Source organism: Armigeres subalbatus, chromosome 2 (genome assembly GCF_024139115.2).
Source record: "Armigeres subalbatus isolate Guangzhou_Male chromosome 2, GZ_Asu_2, whole genome shotgun sequence".
NCBI lineage: Eukaryota > Metazoa > Arthropoda > Insecta > Diptera > Culicidae > Armigeres > Armigeres subalbatus.
Window position 1 is genome coordinate 307,266,878 of NC_085140.1, and position 21,845 is coordinate 307,288,722.

Here is a 21,845-nt window from a genome sequence, read left to right on the forward strand (position 1 = left end):
ACCTCAAGCAAGCGGCAAGTGTGAAATGAATAGAAACTTAAGGTCACTCCTGACGGAATCCAAGTTCCAAAGTGCTCGCGTTTTCGGGGGCACACCACTCGATTCAGAGGCGGCGCACAACTGTCATTTTTGTTGATTTAGCTTTGCTGCGTCGCAGCATGCGTGAAATAATAAAAATGACAGTTGTGCGTTGTTTCCGTATCGAGTGGTGTGCCCCTGAAAACGCGAGCACTTTTAAACTTGGATTCCGTCAGGAGTGACCTTAAATTTAACAGAGGGCCAATTGTAAGAACAAACATTGTTGAAATCGTTGTTATTCTGCCTAACGTCCACCCAGGAATGGCTTGGATAGTGACGTGGGGCAGAATAACAACGCATTAAGTAGTATAATTTTCACCGAAAAAACCCAAATAATAAATTTCAATAAAGTCACGAGGTGATCAAATCGATTTTAATCAGAGATTTGGGAAAGATTGTACGTACATATGGTACCGGCAGGTATTTTAGGAAGGATATTGCGCTTCGACACACCCCCTCTAAAGTCGCAATTGCATATTTAGGTTCAATTTCAATTAGCTGCATAGTGAATTCTCTATTATGGAGGAGTTTGACAAAACAATGTCTCTATCGCTGGTTTTCGAGCCTATAGCGAGAATGGAATCCTGCCGGGAATATTATTCATTATTCATAAGAGTAAAAACTGAGTCGTTTCAATAACCTAACTAATAACCATTCGACCCTTCCGGCCAAACGACCCTTTCGGCCGAACGACCCTTTCAGCCAAATGACCCTTTCGGCCAAATGACCCTTTCGGCCAAATGATCCATTCGGTCAAACGACCCTTTCGGCCAAATGACCCTTTCGGACAAACAACCCTTTCGGCCAAACGACAGATGGGTTTCGGCCAAATGGCTTTCCACCGAATGGGTTTCGGCCAAATGACCCTTTCCCGTTCGGCCGAAAGGATCATTTGGCCGAATAGGTCATTTGAAAAGTGAGAAATTAGGAATTTTTCACCGTCTCACGACGTCTCACTTCCCACTCCTCATTTCTCACTTCTCACTGTGAAAAGTGACTGGTGCGAAGTGGGTAGTGAGACGCTTCACTACTCATTTCGCACTTTTAAATTTTCACAGTGAGAAGTGAAAAATGAGGAGTGAGAAATGAAACGTTTCACTTCTCAATCCTCATTTTTCACTTCTCACTGTAAAAAAGAGGAGCGCGAAGTGAGTAGTGAGAAGAGAAAAATGAAGAGTGAGAAGTGAGACGTCTCTTTTCTCATTCCCAATTTCCCACTTTCAAATAAACTACAGTATTTTCCCGATTTTATCACCCCCTGGGTAATTTTGGGGTGATAAAACAGGGTATGTGACAAAATTGGAAAAAAATATTTCCAATTTTTTTATTCATTTCACAAATATGAATCATTTTATGCCTTGGAAAGGCACACGTTATTTCTTGTCTAAAATGCTTACAGAATCCTTCGCAGGTACTCTAAAGTTATTTATAATAAACTACAGGCGGTGAAAGTTATTACATGAAAATCAATGTTGTTTGAGGTATTATTTACGCAAATAAAAAGAGTGAATAAAATTTCGAAAATTTTTTGGGGTGACAAAATCGGGTCGAAAACGTGATAAAATCGGGGGTAGACAAAATCAAGGGGAAGACAAAATCGAGGAGTGACAAAATCGGGCCAAAACTGTATTTGGCTGAATGACCGCCAATTGACTCTTTCGGCCAAACGACCCTTTCGACCAAAGGACCCTTTCGGCCAAACGACCCTTTCGGCCAAACGAACCTTTCGGCTAAACAACCCTTTCGGCCAAACGACCCTTTCGGCCAAATGACCCTTTAGACCAAATGACCTTTCGGCCTAATGACCCTTTCGGCCAAATGACCCTTTCGGCCAAATGACCCTTTCGGACAAACAACCCTTTCGGCCAGATGGGTTTCGGCTTAATAGTCTGTTCGGCCTAGTGGCATTCGGCCAAATGACCCTTCCCCCAATTGTTCAATTTGATATATGTATGCATATTAGAGTATGGCGTCATGGTCTTTTTTTCAAATCAACTGAACAACTGTACAGAATGTAGGGCCGATTGGTTGCTTCCTCGCTTTCCGCATCGCGTTTGAAGTTTGTATGGAAATTAGTATGGGAGAACGTATATTTTTGCATTTCTACTACTAGAGGATTCAGTTCATCGTAAACCAAGTGGCACAAAGTATAACCCAAAAGATGCCGAAAAACTTTGCTGAAGAAGACACGTTGCTGGAACGTCCACGAAAAAAGTTATAACGCTTCGAAGATTGAGTGTTCCAACCATATGCAAAAAATCTTTTATTCTGCCAGCACTGCCAAACTACGTAGACCAATAATTTACACGCAGAGAAATGTTTTTTAAACTCAATAATATTATGTATAAAAACAACAAAAATTATTATTGTTCCCCGGCTTATAATTTTATTTGTTGAATTCAACAAAAAATCAGATTTGATTAGACGAAAAATATTGTTGTTTCTACAATGTTCCAAAACAGCACTCAAAATAAAAATTGTTGAATTTACAATATATTTTTTTGTTTGTACAAAAAATATTTTTAATCCAAACTGAGTGTTATTTCAAAATAATTGATCTTATAGGACTTTGGAGCTAATGGGAGCTATTCGGAATCATTTCACACAGAAAAAAATCCGACAAGAAGGAAGATGGGTTTTGCCCTTCGATAACCCTAGGTCGTCCGGTAGTGCTGGCAGAAACATTGATTTCCTGCATATGGTTTGAACAATCAATTTTCGAAACGTAATAACATTTTTTGTAGACCTTCCAGCTACGTACCTTCTTCGACTAAGTCTTTCAGCATCTTCCAAACTATATGCTAACGTATTGAGTCACGTGATTAATGATAAATTGAAGCCGCTAATAGCAAATAACGATTCAGAAAAACCTTGATCTCACTTAATCGGACGAAGTTTGCGTTTTTCCATACAACTGCGCCCCACTCTAGTATGTATCTTGTGAGCCAAGTACAAAGGGATCGCTACCATCATTGAGAAAACTGGATTTAAATGATGCGCATGGATTGGGTATATGACGATGATGATGACTTTGCATAAGCTTTGGTTGATTTGGTAGATACCGTGGGCTGAATTCTAAAACGTTTTAGAGAACCTTGAGCATCTCGTATTCCAGAAAACTGATCACTGTCTCAACGATCAAGGTGACTAAACTTGATTGAGTGTTCAGATTTATTAAACAATCTGGTATAGAATCCAAATATTTCAGATTCATCTGCAAGCTGTCAGAAGCAAAATCTCCCCAAGGTTTTGGATATCTAGGTCTTCAGGGTATAGTCAAACTTGACCTTCAATATTTTTCCTGGGTAGCCGACATCCTGATGAACATTTTTGCTGAAGAAACTGGGGATCTAGCTCTCTTCGGTAGTTTTCCACAGCCAATCTCAAACGCTGGACATATATGACCCATCCGTCCCGAAAGGGTTAAGGAGGTCAAATATTTTCAAATTTATTATTATATTACCAACTGTGCCACCTTATCTTAGGGAACGTTCATAAATTACGTCACGCGGAGGAGAGGGAGGGAGAGGGTTTCTAAAAGTGTGACTACTCATATCAATTTATATGAAATTTCATGCAAAAAGTGGGACAATGAATGGAGGAGGAATTGACAATGGTTAATATTTCGTAACATCATTTATGGACGTTCCCTTGATGCACTCCTTACTTGTCAGGAACCTCAACCAGTCACCATTGATGATAAATATATACATTTCCTATGTCTTTTCACTAACCCTTGCCACCCGCTAGCATGTTCATGTGGTTTATGGACAGTCCTTTAGCATTTAAAAATGTTAGAACCTGAAAATCTCACATTTTACCAGCAATAAATCATTTTAACTAAAATTTTAGCTTAAAAAATCGTCTGAGAAAATTATTCCGATTTTGTCAGTGTTCCGATTTTATCAACTGAAACTCACGGACCGTGTTGATAAAAACGGAACATACCTGGATTGTAATATATTCCCTTTATTCTAGCTATGTCATTATGGCGTATCGCTATTGGAAGTGAGGGCCATTGTTTGACTAACAACTTCTCCCAAACACGGCTTTTCGAATGAAATGCACCACCGAATTGGGATTTGTTTTACCAACCTCAAGTGGTTCTATAAGCTCCTTGGTGAAAAACTTTCGTATTGTTCGAAAAATTGCCGAACATGCTAAGCGACATAGGTCATTTTGAAGTTTTTCTATGAGCTTAAAATGATATCGACTCGGACAATGACCTATAATGAGCCTTAGGTTCCTTTTAGATAAAATGTTGCGAGTCATGGAAACATTTGGAGTGGTAAAGCGTTTCAATTGCCTGGCATTGGTTGTGTTCCTAAAATCGGTTTCTATTTTCATAGAGTTTGCCTGGTTAATAATTTCAAAAAAAAAGATATTTTCGTTACTAGATAAAGATTGTCGCTGTCGTCGCTGTCCGGAACATCTTTTGCTGGCGAGGATAGGAGAGCTAAATGTCAAAGAAGGAAAATCCATACGATTTGACAGCTGGGTACCCAACATGTTCCGGACAGCAGAACAAAGGGAACCGAAGCGACAATCTTTATCTAGTAACTAAAATATCTTTTTTGCAATTCCTGATCATAATATCTGGTTTACAGTTCGTCTTTGAGTGATAAAACGGCCTACTTTTCCATACCAACGAAATGAATGCTTTAATGAACATTATGCAACTCAAATGGGTTGCATAATATTCATTATAACACTCATTTGGGTGCTATAATGAAAAACCAACACCAGAACAGTCGTTACGTGACTAAATTTTTGTAAATTAGCTTGGGTAAGTGCTCAAATAGTGTATTCTATGCGCCCCGTAATAAATTAAATAGTTTGGCGGTCATGAAATCCAAAATTTCCAAAGGCAAGTACATCTATCGCTTCACGGCTCATTGAACTTTGCAATGTGGCACGGTAATATGGAACTGATTCTTCTCCGCAGCAACATAATTTATTGGCAAGAATGATCATGTGGAGAAAATTAGACTACAATTTTGGAACAAATTTATCAAATTAAAGTCCATTTTTCGTCATTGCAAAAAATAGCGTGTGCAACTCGTTGCAAAACTCGATTTTTTCAGCACTCGTTGTATTTATCCAACTCGGCAAGCCTCGTTGGATAAACGTACAACTCGTGCTGAAAAAATCATCTTTTTGCAACTTGTTGCACAAACCACTATTTTGCAATTCCTGATCCTAATACCTTGTTTTCAGTTCGTCTTTGAATGCTAAAATGGTCTACTTTTCCATACCAACCAAATGGGTGCTTTAATGACCATTATGCAACTCAAATGGGTTGCATAACATCCATTATAGCACTCATTTGGGTGCTATAATGAAAAACCAACATGAGTACAGTAGTTACATGACTACATTTTGCTGAATTTGCTTGGGTAAGTGTTCAAATAGTGTATTCTCTGCGTCGCGTCATAAATTAAACATTTTGATGGACATGACATCATAATTTTCCAAATGCAAGTTCATCTATCGCTTCATGGTTTGAAGAGCTATGCAATGTGGTACGATAACATAGAATCTGATAGTTCTCTGCAGAAACATGATTTATTCGCAAGAATGATCATGTGGAATAAATTAGACTGTAGAATTTGGTACATTTTTACCATACTGAAGGTAATTTTTCGTCATTGCAAAAAATAGCGTGTGCAACTCGTTGCAAAACTCGATTTTTTCAGCACTCGTAGTATTTATCCAACTCGGCAAACCTCGTTGGATAAACGTACAACTCGTGCAGAAAAAATCATCTTTTTGCAACTAGTTGCACAAACTACTATTATTTCAAACTATAGAATTACTAAGAAATCTATTCTGTTATCACCAAATGATAGCGTAATAATTGTGTTGTGGTACACTAGGATAAACGAACGCGATCGTTGCTATGCCGTTGAGGTGAACTTGATACACTTTTTTTACCCTTTTCTTACCTATTATGAACTTTAAAAAGAACGAACTGAACGTGCCACGTTATGCGTCTAGCGGATAATCGGCGATGTTTCCGCATAACAGCAGGTTCACCATTCTGACCGTCTGACGCATGATTCTATCGAATATGCTTTAAACCTTCTTTACCTTCGGCAGAGGCACCTACCAAACCAACATGATTACCTATGCTACGCCAGTGAGGCTTGAAGGAACCAAACTAAGCGTAACTACACCATTGACGTGCCAGCTTTGAATGCGTAAGAAAATAAATTATTATGATCCAAATGATTGAGGAAGCTTAGATTTTTGTGGGTCAACAGACTTGATCGATCGAATATTTTCATGTTTACAATTTCAAACAACCTCCTCGTGGGCATATACAGGCATGTAGTTACCGTATTTCAATTCCAGATCTGTAGAAGAATCTTTTATAATAAATACCCATATATAGTCCATTAAAATATCAAATTTTATACTGAAGTATCATTTATACGTTTATCATTCTACACACCCAGAAAATTTACATCTACTTATACATTGCACTTAATTTTTCCTTATTCTTCGTTTCAAGCACCCTGGCACATGTAATCACTAAAGAATGGCGACATTAATATAAGCAAAATATAAAAAAACGCAGCAACCCAGTAGGAATCCAGACAGAAATAAGCCTTTGAAAGTTGATAATCCAGTTTAATGTTCAGCTACCTGGGAAATTATCTGGTCGTCTTTTCCATTACATGTTTAGTTTCCCAATGAAGTTTCAGTGAGCAACAGCAAATCAAGAATGCTTAGCATTTCCAACATTTTTTACCCTTAAATGCTCAATCTAAAAGTGAATGTGACTTCAAACCAGTTGACTATCAATAGGAACCAAAAGTGGTTAGGATCAATTACTGCTTATTTAATAATTAAGGGATTCTACTAATAGGTACATCAACAATCGCCTTAATTTGAAAGTTGAAGGAGATTGATAGTGAGGGTGTTTATGGCGAAGCCGTAAATAAACGCTGTTACACTTCACCAGGTTTATGACACATTGTTAAGGCACTTAGGCAGTGCTTTCAATGTAACCATTGTTGGTGGTAACTCAAACTCATGAATAGTGTATGCTTGAGAGCAAACAAGTGGCATACCCGAGCTCATTTTTTTTAGACGGTGCTTCTGTTTTTACTTGTTTTGTTTTCCAGTTCCTATCTCGAGTAGGGATATTCCAACGAAGTGTAAATGTTTTACTTGTCCCAAGTTCAAATGACAAGAAGTTGTTAAATCTGATTCAAACTCTAACCTGAGATGAAGAAATTGACCCCACATATAGGGTGAGCCTTGGATCCTCGCTAACGGCTGATAATAATGTTAGTCGTGAAATACGAAGGCGCATCATCTGTGGAAGTAGAGTTCCAGGGTTCCCCTACAATAGTATTCGGTACAAAACGCTCATATTATCGGTAGTCCTATATGGACATGAAACTTGGACCATGCTCGAAGAGGACTTGGAAGCACTTGGAGCATTTGACCATCTATTATCTCGGATAGGACTTAAGGATAGGACCATCGACCATCGTCTTGAAATCGATGAACATACGGTGCTTCGGGACCTGATATGTTTGGCATTTTTGAAGAAATACCGTATCTGGTCCATTTGATTGTCGAGCGGTCGTTGACTAAGTCGGATCGAGTACTTCTCACGAACTCGTTCACTATGTGTTACAGAAGATCATCTGGAATATCACTTTGTATGTGGAATTAAGAATGAATTATATTTCGAATGCTCTCCACTCTAACTTTCTTATATATAAAGGGCATATGATACCCTGACCTTTCTTCGAGTCTTTCAGTTGCGTTTCAGTTTTCCAGATTCTGACTGTCAGTCTGTGCAAACAAATTAGCCAGATTTTTCGAGCCAATCTTTGATAACATCCCTACCAACTGCATGAGCTGTTGAATGGCATCCTCAACATCCCTGGATGTGGGGTCGATTTACATCGTCCGCTGAATTCATAATTACTCTGCAGTATTGACCCTCATCAAATATACATTTATGCTTATATCTATCTCTAAATGATACATCTATCATTTTTTATGGTATTTCTTTTTTGTATAACTTTACAGGTCTATAGTTCTAGCGAAATTGAAAAACAATATGTTTAGCAACAGGCCAATCAGGAAGTTGATTCCAATTTTACTAACAATACAATACAGGTAAGCCTTAAGTATGTTTATAATTTAAAACACATTTTAACTTGAGATACACCTGTAAATATTAGAATAGATAGTAGGGTGGTTCAAAAAATCGATTTTGCTCCACAGCGCTCATCTGATTCTTTATTATGTTCTTAGTGTCCTCTGAAAATTAGAGCTCATTTGGATTTAAACTGGGGTGACATTGCGCATCTCGAATCGAATCACTCGATTCGTACGTTTTTGCATTCGTTTCGAAAAAAATGCGGCATTATGTATTCGACTTCATTCAGTCGCAGTACAAGATTTCGAATGGTGCTGTACTAGCTCAATCGAGTATGTTCTGTCAAACGAAATGTAAACAGAGAGAATAATGGGCCAAACACAATTGATACGTTTGCGTGCGTCAAAACGCACGCAAACGTATCAATTGTGTTTGGCCCATTAGAGATAGCTGTCTCCGTGTTTATCATGCGGCTGGAGAGACAACCTTCAGCGCATTGCGAATGTGAGTAAACAAAGAGAATAAGAGTAATTTCATCTGCGTGTAGCATGTTGCCTGTTGGAAAGGCATCCTTCATGGCATGAATTGGCAGTTAATTTATAAACAAGCAAATCGTGCTCAATGACTATAAAAGCAATATTATTTATTGAGCAGTTGAAATTAAAACATTATGCCGATACAACATGTTTTATAAATTGAGATATAGTTACGACACAAAATATAATTTATAATAAATTATAAACAACTCAGCCGTACGAAAACCATTTTGTTTTTGTTAAATGTCTTGGCTGTGCATGGCTTTTCTAAAACATTTGTTTAGTTTGATTGCTCTAATTGAAATCAAATGTCGGTCTTCCACCGTCATTAGTCGTCTGAGTACACGCGACCGCATGCGTAGAGCAATCAAACTCATTAAATGCTTTAGCATTTATAATATTTATTCGAGTTTATGCCACATATCCAATTTAGAGCTAAATAATTTAAAGCTAAAAACGGATTCGATAATAAATTACTTTGATGTTTCCACGTGTTTTAGTTAGATGCACTTGGATCATCTCTTGCGTGTTTTTTTTTATTTAACTCTTAACTATTTTACGTAGATTTTGGAATATATATGTTTTTACGCAGATTTTCCCCATAGATTTTTCACGCGGTTTATCGAAATTGTCAAGAAATACGTGAAAACTGCAAAAAAAAACCCAGATTAATCCACCTAGCGGCGATGGTGCCTTTCTCGCGCTAAAAGGTAATAAATGTAGCCTTTACGATTACACCTCGATGATGTACAAGAAAGGCAAAACAGTTACACCGTCTAATGTTATGATAGAAAATTTACACTAGTAGACGACAGATGGCGCTGCCAAAAGTTTCTCGAATTCCCTATGTTCGAATTTTGACTTTCGGACAATTTCATAGTACTATGAAACTGAACGAAGAGCATACTTACGCCTAAATGCGCGCAACACGAGCATCTTTATAGCACGATGAAACTCGTAATGGGAGCAAGCCACGGATAAACTTCAAAAATATTCATAGATGCAAGGCATTTTTCATAACACATTATTGTTCTATGTGATTATGTCTCATCACTATTTTAATATTATCTATTTTTTGCAATTCGCAATTATTATGAAATTCAATAGTGATCAACAGCGTTTTAGTCTCTGTCGGATGCAACTTGTTGCAAGAAAATCGGTTAAGAGTTTCTATGTGAAAATTTGGCTAATGTTTTTTATGGCATTTTGTGCACACACACACACACATACACACGGACAGACAGACATTTGTTCAGCTCATCGAGCTGAGTCGAATGGTATATAATACTATGGGTCTCCGAGACTTCTATCAAAAGTTCGAATTTGGAGTGAAATGATAGCCTTTCGGTACAACTTAGTTGTACGAGAAAGGCAAAAAACGATTTGAGTTGAAGTCGTTTTTACGAGGATTTCGGGATAATTAGAGATTGCATATTGTGTGGAAACTATAAAAGTAGGTATACTAATGACATTCTTTCCTTCAAGATACAATAATGAAACATTTATACTCTTCCCGTAGAGAAATAATAACAAATATAATGAAAAACTTTCAGCAAGAAATGACTCTCGAACAACATTCGAAAGCTATAAAGGTGACGAGTGATTTTCATTCGACTTGAGTCGTTTTTCAGTGTGCTATCGAGTCTCCATAATGCCAAAACATCTCGTTATTCTTGTACCTCCTCTAGCATACTCGAACGATGAGTCGTTTTCGAGATCGAATCGAAAGCCGTAATGCCAAACATGTTCGACTCGATAGAATTACGTTCGAATCGAGATGCACAATGCCACCCCTGATTTTCCAACTAATTTGCATGCAAACTGAAATTGAAGCCGTTTCAAGTTTGCATGCAAATTAGTACGGGGAAATTATTGTTTTCACTATACTGTTGATGGTGCTTCGCCATTAGGCGCAGGTTGAAGGAAACCCTACATAGCTAGAAGTTAAACTCATCAGCTTTCACATAGCAAAAACTGCATGTTAATTAATCGCTCCAATAATTAGTAATCGATTTTAATACAGGTTGCGAATCTTTAGTCATGATCTTTAAACTTCTTTGAGGGCATCACTGAAATGTGCAGTGCAACATAGTAGCCTGAATTTGTGTTTGCTATCTTTGGCGCCATGAGCAGCAATGTTGCCTGTTGAGGAGTTATTACGAAGAAAAATGGATTCCTCCGCGGAAATAACGCGCAGAGGGCAATCCCCGCATAGAATAAATCAAGCATAGTGTGCTTTGAATTGAGCTCAAATTATTAAAACAAATCAACTGTCATGCAATCCAATCATTTGCATGGCGTTTCCATTTTATACCGATGGATTTCCAGTATAAATTAGAAAAAAAAAATCCAGCTTACTTTTTTTACAGAATCTCTAAAAAAATTTTTCTAAATCCTGGGCAACTTTAATGAATCTTCAAAGGAAATTCTTCTAAATTTCCAATAGAAATTTTTTTCGTTTTTCAAAAAAATCTTAGAAATTTTCAGCAGTTTTTTTAATTTCCAAAAGAAATTATTCGGAATATGCCAAAATATTTCCGATGGAAATTCCTAAGATTTTCCAGTAGAAAATCGAAAAAAGTTCATCTAAAACACCAATAATTCCGATGTTTTTACAAGTGGAAATAACGAAAAAATTGTACTTTTGTAGTACTTGCGAAGGTTGTACTTTAGAAGCAATTCCAATAAGAAATTCCTTAGAAAATTAAATCAAAATTTTACAGATTTTCTGATGTGCAAATTCCTTAAAATTTTTAAATCATTTCTTGTGCTTCTTTGCATGGTAAAGATTTAAAGCGATGTTTAGCTGAACCTACAAAGAAATCAAAATGACTTTCCGAAGAAGAATGAATTTCCCATGAAATTTTGGAAGAATTTATGGTGCAAATTAAAAAAAAACACGAACCTTGAGAATTCTAAAGATTTATTCTTTGAAAATCCAAAGTATTTTTTGAAGATAATCCATAGACTCTTCCGTGGAAATTCTAAATAATGCCTCGAAAAAAAAAATAATTGGAAAATTTAAAAAATGTGATAGAATTCACAAAGAGCGTAAAAATTTTCATTTCGAAATTCCAAATTTGAAAACAAAAATCCAAAAACAAATCCAAGTGTTTCATGTGGCATTGGCTATTTAATTTCTCATGAAAATTCAGAAGATTTTTTCTTGAAAAATTTAGAAGTCTTCTTCTTCTTCTATGGCTCCATATTCCAACTGGAAGTTGGTCTGCTTTTCAACTTAGTTTATTCTATTAGCATTTCCTCAGTTATAAATTGAAAGTTTTAAATGCCAGCCATTGTGCGATTATATATCTTGTGTAGCAAGTACGATGGATACATTATACCTAGGGTGTCGACAATGTTTGACACCCGAAAACATCCTGGGCAGGAACGAGAATCGAACTCTTCATCTCCGGATTGGCAATCCTATGCCTTAGCTCGTAAGGCTAACTGGAGACTGAACATTTTGAAGTGCACTCCCCAATGTAAGAAAAATGTAAAATGTAAGAGAATGTAAAAAAAATATCACTTGTCATACGACGAGTTTATACAATCCCATTGAATTAATTAAGTGGTGGAATTCAATGGGATTGTATAAACTCGTCTTATGACAAGTGAAGACATTCCACTAAAAAGCTCAAAATAATTTTCTTATCAAAAAAAATATGAAAATATGAAAAAAAAATTTCACCGAAAATTATATGTATTTCCCACGAGACTGTTTTGAATTTTCAGACAGAATTCACATGGATTTTTTTTCGGCATTTACACTGGAGATGTTTTGTTTTTTTTTTCATGACCAATTTGTAGCAAAATTTACAAGCAAAATTTTTCCAGAGAGAATTGTTCAAAATTGTTCCGCTGATGCAAAAGTGTCGGCGGCGTGATGCCAAAAACCATCTGCGGCGGAATTTTAAAAAAATATTTTTTTCATTTTTCTTTCCCAAATTTTTTTTGTGGAAATTGAGACTGAAACGCAACCTGATTTTCGTTTATTTTTTTTATAGAAATAGGATCTAAGGCTAAGTTGGTCAAATAACTCAGATATGCATCGGCGTTGCGACCGACGCTGCGTTACTGGGTTTGCTAAATTCTTTTTAACACTGAGTTGAAAAGACGCTACGTGGGCATCGGCCCTAAGATGCGCTTTGCGTTTAATAATTAAATCATTAAATTTTGATGATTTGTATTTTTTACACCGCTATTGTTATTCACCAAAAGTTTTTCGTGTAAAAAAAAACCACGTGGTTCGAGAGCAACACCCCCCTCCCCCCATGTGGCTTATCGTGGTCATTTTCCAAACCCCCCCTCCCCCCATATATGACCACGTGGTTTCTGGACGGCCCCTAAAAGCTTTTCAACATTTCATTGAATTATGTGTTTTCTGTTCTGCAGAGCATATTTTCTAGGAATGTCATAATTATAAATATAAACAAAACATCGCAAATCTAGCATTGGCTGCTTTGATCACTAGCCTGAAAAATACTCATTGGAGGCGAAATTGGGCCGAAAACCTCGTTAATAAAGACAATAAAAAAAAAAAAAAATCATTGGAGGCGCTTTGGATTTTCCAGGGTTCCAAATTTTTCTTGCAGACCACGGTATAGATTAAATTCGATTACTAATTATTGGAACGATTATTTAGGATGCGGTTTTCGCTGAGTGAACGCTCTTGAGTATTCCTTTTAGCTATGTAGGTTTTCTTGTAACCTGCGCTTGATTAGGAAGCATACTACATACTGCATACTGAGTGCCAGCGGAACGATAATGTCCTGAAGCGGCTTGGCAAGGCCACTGATAAATGGAGTACAATTTTGGTATACCCGATCTTCAGCAAGCTTAACGGACCATCAATACGGGTTGGGAAAAACCAGACCCAACATACCAGGAGATCGTTAAATGCATCACCCAAAGGTGCCACACTTTGGAAGTACTGATGACAACTAAAGCTGAACATCATATGCTTAGGCATTCTAAACCACACATGTCTTTTATGTCAACGGTTTCAGTGAATTGCAAAGTATGTGGAAGCAGACATTATCATCCGTTATGATGGTAAGGAAGCTGAAGTTGTGTTTCAGCTTCTCTGCTAAGCATGAAATTGGAAAATGTAATTCTAGAGACTGTATAACTTGCAATGAAGGACACAACAGCTTGTTGCATCGTTCGAGCGATATTGGATAATGTCAGCAACAGGATCAATTCAACACAGTCAGTGTTGCGTGGTTTCATCTGCTTTTAGAGCAGACTCATTACTATATAAATATGAAGCACGTTGCGCACGTAGCTTCAGTTATATTTTTACCCCGCGTAACGTACGTGTGCCCAGGCTATCCTAAAGCTGTTAAACTCAAATAAAAAGCTGCATGTATCCGTAAGTAAGCTCCGCCAAAGCGACCATAAAGTAGCGCACAAGCCCAAGTCCTGGTGTTAGGTGGGACGCAAAACAGACCTGACACTGCGGCCCTCCGACGAGACAGGAGGTTTTCGTAGGGCCAATTAGCTGCCTTTGAAAACTCGATATATTCGGCAACGACCTAGGCGACGAATAAATGATCACGATTGGAATCTTGGAACATGGAATTGCAAGTCACTGGGCTTCGCAGGTTGCGACAAGATAATCTACGATGAAATACATCCTCGCAACTTCGACGTCATAACGCTGCAGGAAATCTGCTTGACAGGACAGATAGTGTGGAAAAGCGGGCTTCTAGCGGCTGGCACCACCAACGAGTTGGGAACCGGCTTCATAGTGTTGGGCAAGATGCGCCAACGCGTGATTGGGTGGCAGCCAATCAACACAAGGATATGCAAGCTGATGATAAAAGGCCGTTTATTCAACTATAGCATCATCAACGTGCACTGCCCATACAAAGGGAGACCCGACGACGAGAAAGAAGCGTTCTATGCACAGCTCGGCAACATGAACGCTCTGGTCGGAAGGGAGGAAATGAATAGACCGGTCATCGGACCGGATAGTCTGCATACAGTATCAAACGACAACGGCCAACGATGCATAAACTTTGTAGCCTCCCACGGAATGGTAGTCCGAAGCACTTTCTTCCCCCGCAAGAACATCCACAAGGTCACATGGAAATCACCTTACAAGAAACGGAAAACCAAATCGACCACGTTCTAATCGGCAGTAAATTCTTCTCCGGCTCGTTGAAGTATGTCTGCGCACAAAACTTTTGACGGTGTACACTGCCTATAATCGCATATCAGTCCCATCTTTGCTGGATTTCATATTCATATGGGACATTTATGCGATTGTGGGCAGTACAACACGCGTCGGAGTCGTTCTCCGCGGCTAAACATTGGGCCGGCTACAAGACGTTAGACTAGCCCAAGACTACGCGCATCAACTGAAAGTGGCATTCCCAACGGAAGAGCAGCTAGGCGCAGCGTCTCTTGAAGATGGCTGGAGAGCAGGGAATCAATTTTTCTTGGATGCACTTGCGAAACAAGCGACAAAAGAGAATCAACGACAAAGCTTTGTTTTTGTAGGAGATAATAATGACAAAGACCCGAAAATGTTTGTCAGAACAAAAAAGAAGACAATTTTGTTGCTAACTTTTCATCCCGTTATTTTGCATTATCTCTACAGCAAATTTCAGTTTTATGCTATTGTAGTTTCTGCTTTTATGCAAATATTCGAGAATCTTGCTCTGATTACGAAAATAGCATCGTATTTTCGGAGAAATAAGAGCATGCAATGGAAATAATTTTTGTCATATTGTGTTCGGGTTCTGATAAAGGCTTGTTGCGAAGTGCGTTTGTCAGTAACAAAGTCTGTTGATGACAAAGGGTATATTGTTGGGCGTTGCTCGAATATTGATTCCCTGCTGGAGAGATATTCGATCCGCCATTGGAAGCACCGCAACCGCTGCAATAGGCACGGTGCCTCCGGATCAGAGAAACGACTGGTATGACGGCGAATATGAGCAGTTAGTAGAGAAAAAGAATGCAGCATAGGCAAGATTGCTGCAACACCGCACGAGGGCTAACGAGGCGCGATACAAACGGGCGCGGAACCGACAAAATTCGATTTTTTCGGAGGAAAAAGCGCCAGCTGGAAGATCGAGACCGTGAAGAGACGGAGCAACTGTACCATGCTAATAACGCACGAAAGTTTGATGAAAAGATAACTGTTCACGTAAGGGGCACGTGCTATAGCCCGATATATGTAAGGACATAAACGGGAACCGTCTTACGAACGAGCGTGAGGTGTTCCAAAGGTGGCGGCAGCACTATGAAGATCACCTGAATGGCGAACGCGCGCAGAACATACGACTTCCGGCTCCAAATCTCCAGGAAATCCAGTAGATCGGCTGGCTGAGAAACAACAAAGCCCCTGGAGTTGATTAACTACCAGGAGAGCTGTTTAAACACGATGGTGAGGCACTGGCTAAAGCGCTGCATTGGGTAATTACAAAGGTTTTAGAGGATAAGATTCTGCCGCATCAGTGGATGGAAGGTGTCGTGTGCCCCATCTACAAGAAGATGATAAGCTGGGTTACATCAACTACCGCGCAATCACACTGCTAAACGTCGCCTACAAGGTACTCCTCCAAATTGTATGCTGTAGAACTAACATCAATGGCAAAAGAGTTCGTGGGGCAGTACCAGGCGGGATTTATGGGCGAACGCTCTATAACGGACCAGGTTTTTGCCATACGTGTGTGCACGCATTGCAGAAATGCCGTGAATATAACTTGCACACACATCATCTATTCATCGACTTCAATGCCGCATATGATACAATCGATCGGGACAAGTATGGCAACTAATGCACGACGATGGATCGGGTGTTGTGCGTAGTTCGAGTTTCAGGGGCATTCTTGAGTATCTTTGAAACGCACAGAGGGTTACTGCAAGGTGATGGTCTTTCGTGTCAGCTATTTAACATCGCTTTGGAGGAGGTAATACGAAGGTCAGGGATCGACAATAGTGGTACGATATTCACTAAGTCCATCAAAATGGTTTTGCCGACGACATGGATATTATGGCACGTAACTTTGAGAAGATGGAGGAAGCCTACATAAGACTGAAAAGCGAAGCTAACCGGTTTGGACTAGTCATCAACACGTCGAAGACGAAGTACATGATAGGAAGAGGTTCAAGAGAAAACAACGTGAGCCATACCCACTACGAGTTTGTGTCGATGGTGACGAAATCCAGGTGGTCGATGAATTCGTGTACTTGGGCTCACTGGTGACTGCCGAAAATATATAAGCAGAGAAATTCGGGGACGCATCTTGGCTGGAAACTCTCTTCTCTTCATTGGCATTACATCCCCCACTGGGACATTGCCGCCTCGCAGCTTGATGTTCATTAAGCACTTCCACAGTTATTCACTGCGAGGTTTCTAAGCCAAGTTACCATTTTTGCATTCGTATATCATGAGGCCAACACGATGATACTTTATGCCCAGGGAAGTCGAGACAATTTCCAAACCGAAAATTGCCTAGACCGGCACCGGGAATCGAACCCAGCCACCCTTAGCATGGTCATGCTTTGTAGCCGGCTAAAGAGGGACCACACTCCGAAATTCGGAGTCCGAATAGAGTTCGCCGCCGTACCAAACTGACTATCTACAAAACGCTCATTAGACCGGTAGTCCTCTACGGACACGACACCTGGACGATGCTCGTGGAGGACCAACGCGCTCTTGCAGTTTTCGGAAGGAAAGTACCATTTATATGGTGGGGTGTAGATGGTGGACGGTACGTGGTGAAGGCGAATGAACCACGAGTTGCATCAGACTCTTGTGTACTGCACAGGCTACTTATCTTAGAAAATAAACAACACGGCCTTATCCTGAGAAAATAAATAACATCTGTTACAGCCTACTGAGTTGTTATGCCCATAGAGCTACTGATTCAGTCCATTATTGTCTGTTTTTGCTCTGTAGAAGCAAACTGTCAAACTCTGTACGGATAATTTGCGGACATTCTGTACTGTGCATAGAGAGGAAGTGGGGCAAGCTAAGGTTATGGGAAACTGGGGTAATATGCACCCCCGGGGCAAAACGACCCTTTGGCATTTTTGAGTACATTTTCGGCAGTTTTTCGAGAGTATTTACTACAGCGCATGTAGTTCGGATCTCGACCTACCAGTCTAGTAGTAAACATTTTTAGAAATATCTCTGGAACACCGCTAAAAATACCAAAAGGTCGTTTTGCCCCGGGGGTGCATATTACCCCAGTTTACCCTACCTGGATTTGGAAATATGCAAAAACATACGAACATGCTTGATTTCTATCCGTTAGATGCCCACGTGTTTGGGTCTGTTCACAAATTACGTAACACAAAAATCCGAGTTATTGACCCCCTCCCTCCCTCTCGTAACAAAAAGTAACATTTTTAGTACCCCCTTCCTCCCCCATGTAACGCGTAACTGTGAAAATTTTGAAGGCAGATTTTTTTCTTCTCTGGAGCATTTGAAACATGTGGGTTATGGTATTTTTTTTAACACTGTTAGAATATGGGACGGCACATGATGGAAACCCAAAGATATAAAGAAAGCAGCTAGTAGAAACGAAAATAGAATTTACGACCATGGCCATTAAAATAGTTTAGCGTAACTGTTTTGTAGTGAAATATAATATTCGCTTGGTATTTTAACGCATACCAGTCCCGCTATGTGCTTGATTTCGATAATGACTAATATACAATAACGATACAATTTTTAAATTAAACTGGCTGAGCTAAAATGCAATTGCTTATAATGAAAACCCTCTTGCCTCTATTAACTTTAGCTTGGTTTGTCAGATCTAATCATACGTGAGACAAAACAGCCTCGAAATTTAGCAACCATTTTTTGAACAAAACTGACTGTCTCCAATCAGTGATTTAAAAAAACATTCAAATAAATTTTTATTCGCGTTATGCGTAACATTTGGTAGTACCCACCCCCTCCCCCACCTTTTAGTGTAACAAAGTATAACACAAGTTGGACCTCCCCCTCCCCCCCAAAAGCGTTACGTAATTTGTGAACAGACCCTTTCCTTACTTAGCAAAAACTATGTATATAGCATGCCGTCGCAGATATAAACAAGGTTCGGATATCTCACTCATGCGACAACAGATCTCTTTATTTTTCTCTCTATATTTTATCCGGATAAATAAATTTCAGTGTGATAAACTCCGGCACAAGATATGGGCCAAAAATTGTTATCCTTCTTCCCATGTTTCGCGAAAATCGAATGATGCTTACTTTGCCTCTCCAAACTGATTGAATCTGAAGATACGCCACGATAAGTAGAAGGATCAATACAACAGTTTTTCTCCTTGCTTTCAATCAGTTCATGTGGTGGCGTTATATAATACCTAATATAACCATGATTTAGTGCTTCTTCTATAATTCAAACAGTAATTTAATCACAGCGAACAGAACATATGATTATCATTTTTTTACGCATCAATTATGAACCTGCCTATAGACCGTCACAATATGCATAGTATCAGTGCCTATTGAAATGATAAGCAAACAAGCTTACCGCAATATTGTCTAGAAGTGCATAGCATACCTGCAGGTTTTATCGCTCAAATGTGATAACACAGCTACAGGGCGGCTAACGCAACGTATAGAAATTTATTATTTTTCGTTACATATCAAATTAGAAGTTTGTTTTATGTCAACTAGATTTACTTAGGTTGCAAACTTGAAGATCGTAATTCCTATCACATCAAAACCAATTGCAGCTACACCATGTCGGCCACGCAACAAACCTGGCGCCCTAAGGTTTTGGTGACTAACAAGGAGACTCCAGAAAAGGGCCTGACCATCCTGCGATACAAGTGGGTGAAAACATCTTCATATCTCTGACTAAACGACAAAAGTGATTTATGTGTTCTTTGTTTGCTAGATGCGACGTGATTTTTCCAGAGAATGTACCAGCGACTAGGGATGAAATTCTGAAGCTGATCCCCGGAGTGGACGGTATCATGTGGGTCGGCCACTATGCTCTGAATGGCGAGGTCCTAGATATCGGCGCTCCAACGTTAAAAGCCATATCGACAATGTCAGCTGGCATGGATTACGTGGACTTGGAAGAATTCAAACGACGCAATTTTCCGCTGGGATATACTCCCACGGTATTGAATGATGCCGTCGCGGATGAAGCAATCGGATTGATGATCGCTGCCGGGAGACGTTTCCACGAAGGACGTTTGAAAATCGACAACTCTCAATGGCAAGGTGGACCACAGTGGATGCTGGGACGTGACATCAAGGGAAGCACCGTCGGTATCCTTGGGCTCGGCGAAATTGGTCTCACCATTGCAAAGCGATTGAAGGGTTTCGAAGTGGGTGATATAATCTACAGCGGAAGGAAGCCTAAGCCAGAAGCAGATTCGATCGGTGCCAAATTTGTCTCCCAAACAGAGCTGCTGAAGGAGAGTGACTATGTGTTTGTTTGTGTGCCTTTGAACAACGGAACCCGCCATATGATTAATGGAACCACATTGAAACTTATGAAGCCTACGGCGGTGTTGGTTAATATTGCTCGTGGCGAGATTATCGATCAAGACGCCCTTGTAGCAGCGTTAAAAAATGGCACCATTTTTGCCGCTGGACTTGACGTAACAACTCCTGAGCCACTACCCGCTGATAGCGAACTGTTGAAGCTCCCCAATGCCGGTATGGTATTTAGATAGTGAATAGTATTTTTTTTATTATTGAATTATTCTTTTCAGTTGTCGTCCCTCATTTGGGATCTGCTACGCAACGCACCCGAGAGGACATGTCTGTTATTGCAGCACATAACGTTCTGGCTGGAATTGCTGGCACTCCGATGTTATCACCATATCCGTATTGATGTTCATACCTGACTACACGTTTTTTTAAACCGCAACCTGATGCCTTTCTTAATGGATTTCAAATTTTTTGGCACATTTACAATATTTACTTAATTGTCAAATATATGTACATCGGTAGTAAAAAAAAGAAAAAACCAAGTTATGATAATTATTAAATACATTTTTATCGTTTGTTCATTTGTTACTAGTAAACTTGTTTATTCTGATTTAGCCAAAAGGGGGCCCCGGGACCGAAAGCTTGTGGGGGCCCCAAAATGTACAAAACAGGTTGGTTTTGGTACATAAGATTTGTGGGGGTCCGGGGCCACGGCTAGCCCGGGCCCCCCATAAATCCTGCCCTGCTAACAGCTAACTATTGTATTTATGCTATTTTTGTTTTTTAATTATAATTATGGTTCATAATACCTAACCTCCTTAGCCTAGCGGTAAGATGCGCAGCTATAAAGCAAAACCATGCTGGGTGGCTGGGTTCGATTCTCGGTGCCGGTCTAGACAATGTTCGGTTTGGATATTGTCTCGACTTCCCTGGGCATACAAGTATGATCGTTAGCCTCATGATATACGAATGCAAAAATAGTAACATGGCTTAGAAACCTCGCAGTTAATAACTGTGGATGTGCTAAATGAACACTTAGCAGTGAAGCGGCAATGTCCTAGTGGGGGATGTAATGCCCATAAAAAATAATAATCGCAAGCATATATCATAGCTTCATGGTTACTTGGGTATAGTGTTCGTTACCCTCAATCAGAGCTTTAAGTAATCGAATATTTTTGGTAAAGCCCATCGGCCTTCTTTGTCACCCTCACTTCGTACATATTCATATTCGACTGAACATTGACAATTTCCGATCAAATATCAGTCAGTGAGTATTTCTTTGGATTCCGTAAACTAATAAATTACTGTAAAACTAAAAACCTAAATGATGATTTCAACACTTACTCACATAAATCTGACCCCGACGTTAGGCTGAGGGAAAATTTTAGTGTCAAAAGTCAACATAATCAAGACCAATTATAATTCAACTTAAAGAATACGATATTTTATTGAATATTCTTCTAGGAATTTTATAACTTTGCCAAAAAAGTTTATGAAATTTTGATTCTCTCTCGTGTGTTTATAGATTCACACCTCAACGTGTCAATCGGCAAGCAGCAAGCCATGACTCTGCCTTTTTCTGATCAGATCTCCGCAGCGTGCACACGCATCCACGGAGAGTCGCTGTCATAATTTCGTTCCGGCCATTTAGGGCCACACATTTTGGCGACCATGCCAGTCTACTTTT

General features: G+C 39.4%; 1 protein-coding gene across 4 annotated transcripts; it reads left to right on the plus strand.

Annotated features, from left to right (window-relative positions):
- The first annotated feature begins 6,772 nt into the window (after positions 1–6,772).
- Positions 6,773–20,717, plus strand: LOC134216696 (glyoxylate reductase/hydroxypyruvate reductase-like). Of its 4 annotated transcripts, XM_062695535.1 has the most exons (5): positions 6,773–6,900; positions 8,131–8,220; positions 19,447–19,542; positions 19,611–20,383; positions 20,440–20,717. In XM_062695535.1, the coding sequence occupies exons 1-5, from the start codon at positions 6,839–6,841 to the stop codon at positions 20,559–20,561; spliced, it is 1,143 nt and encodes a 380-aa protein (XP_062551519.1). In that variant the 5' UTR covers positions 6,773–6,838; the 3' UTR covers positions 20,562–20,717. The 4 variants fall into 4 exon arrangements, with proteins under 4 accessions (XP_062551519.1, XP_062551520.1, XP_062551522.1 ...); XM_062695536.1 differs by lacking the exon at positions 8,131–8,220 and having other exon boundaries at positions 6,824–6,900; XM_062695538.1 differs by lacking the exons at positions 6,773–6,900; positions 8,131–8,220 and adding an exon at positions 19,200–19,326.
- Positions 20,718–21,845: the final 1,128 nt, after the last annotated feature.

What these genes read in the sequence shown, in the direction of transcription:
- LOC134216696 (XM_062695535.1), top strand. Translation starts at nt 6,839, where the DNA reads ATGCTCAATCTAAAAGTGAATGTGACTTCAAACCAGTTGACTATCAAT. An exon ending in ATCAATAGGAACCAAAAGTG is followed by an intron (nt 6,901 to 8,130) that starts GTTAGGATCAAT and finishes ATAACTTTACAG; the next exon opens with GTCTATAGTTCTAGCGAAAT. An exon ending in GTTGAAGCTCCCCAATGCCG is followed by an intron (nt 20,384 to 20,439) that starts GTATGGTATTTA and finishes TATTCTTTTCAG; the next exon opens with TTGTCGTCCCTCATTTGGGA.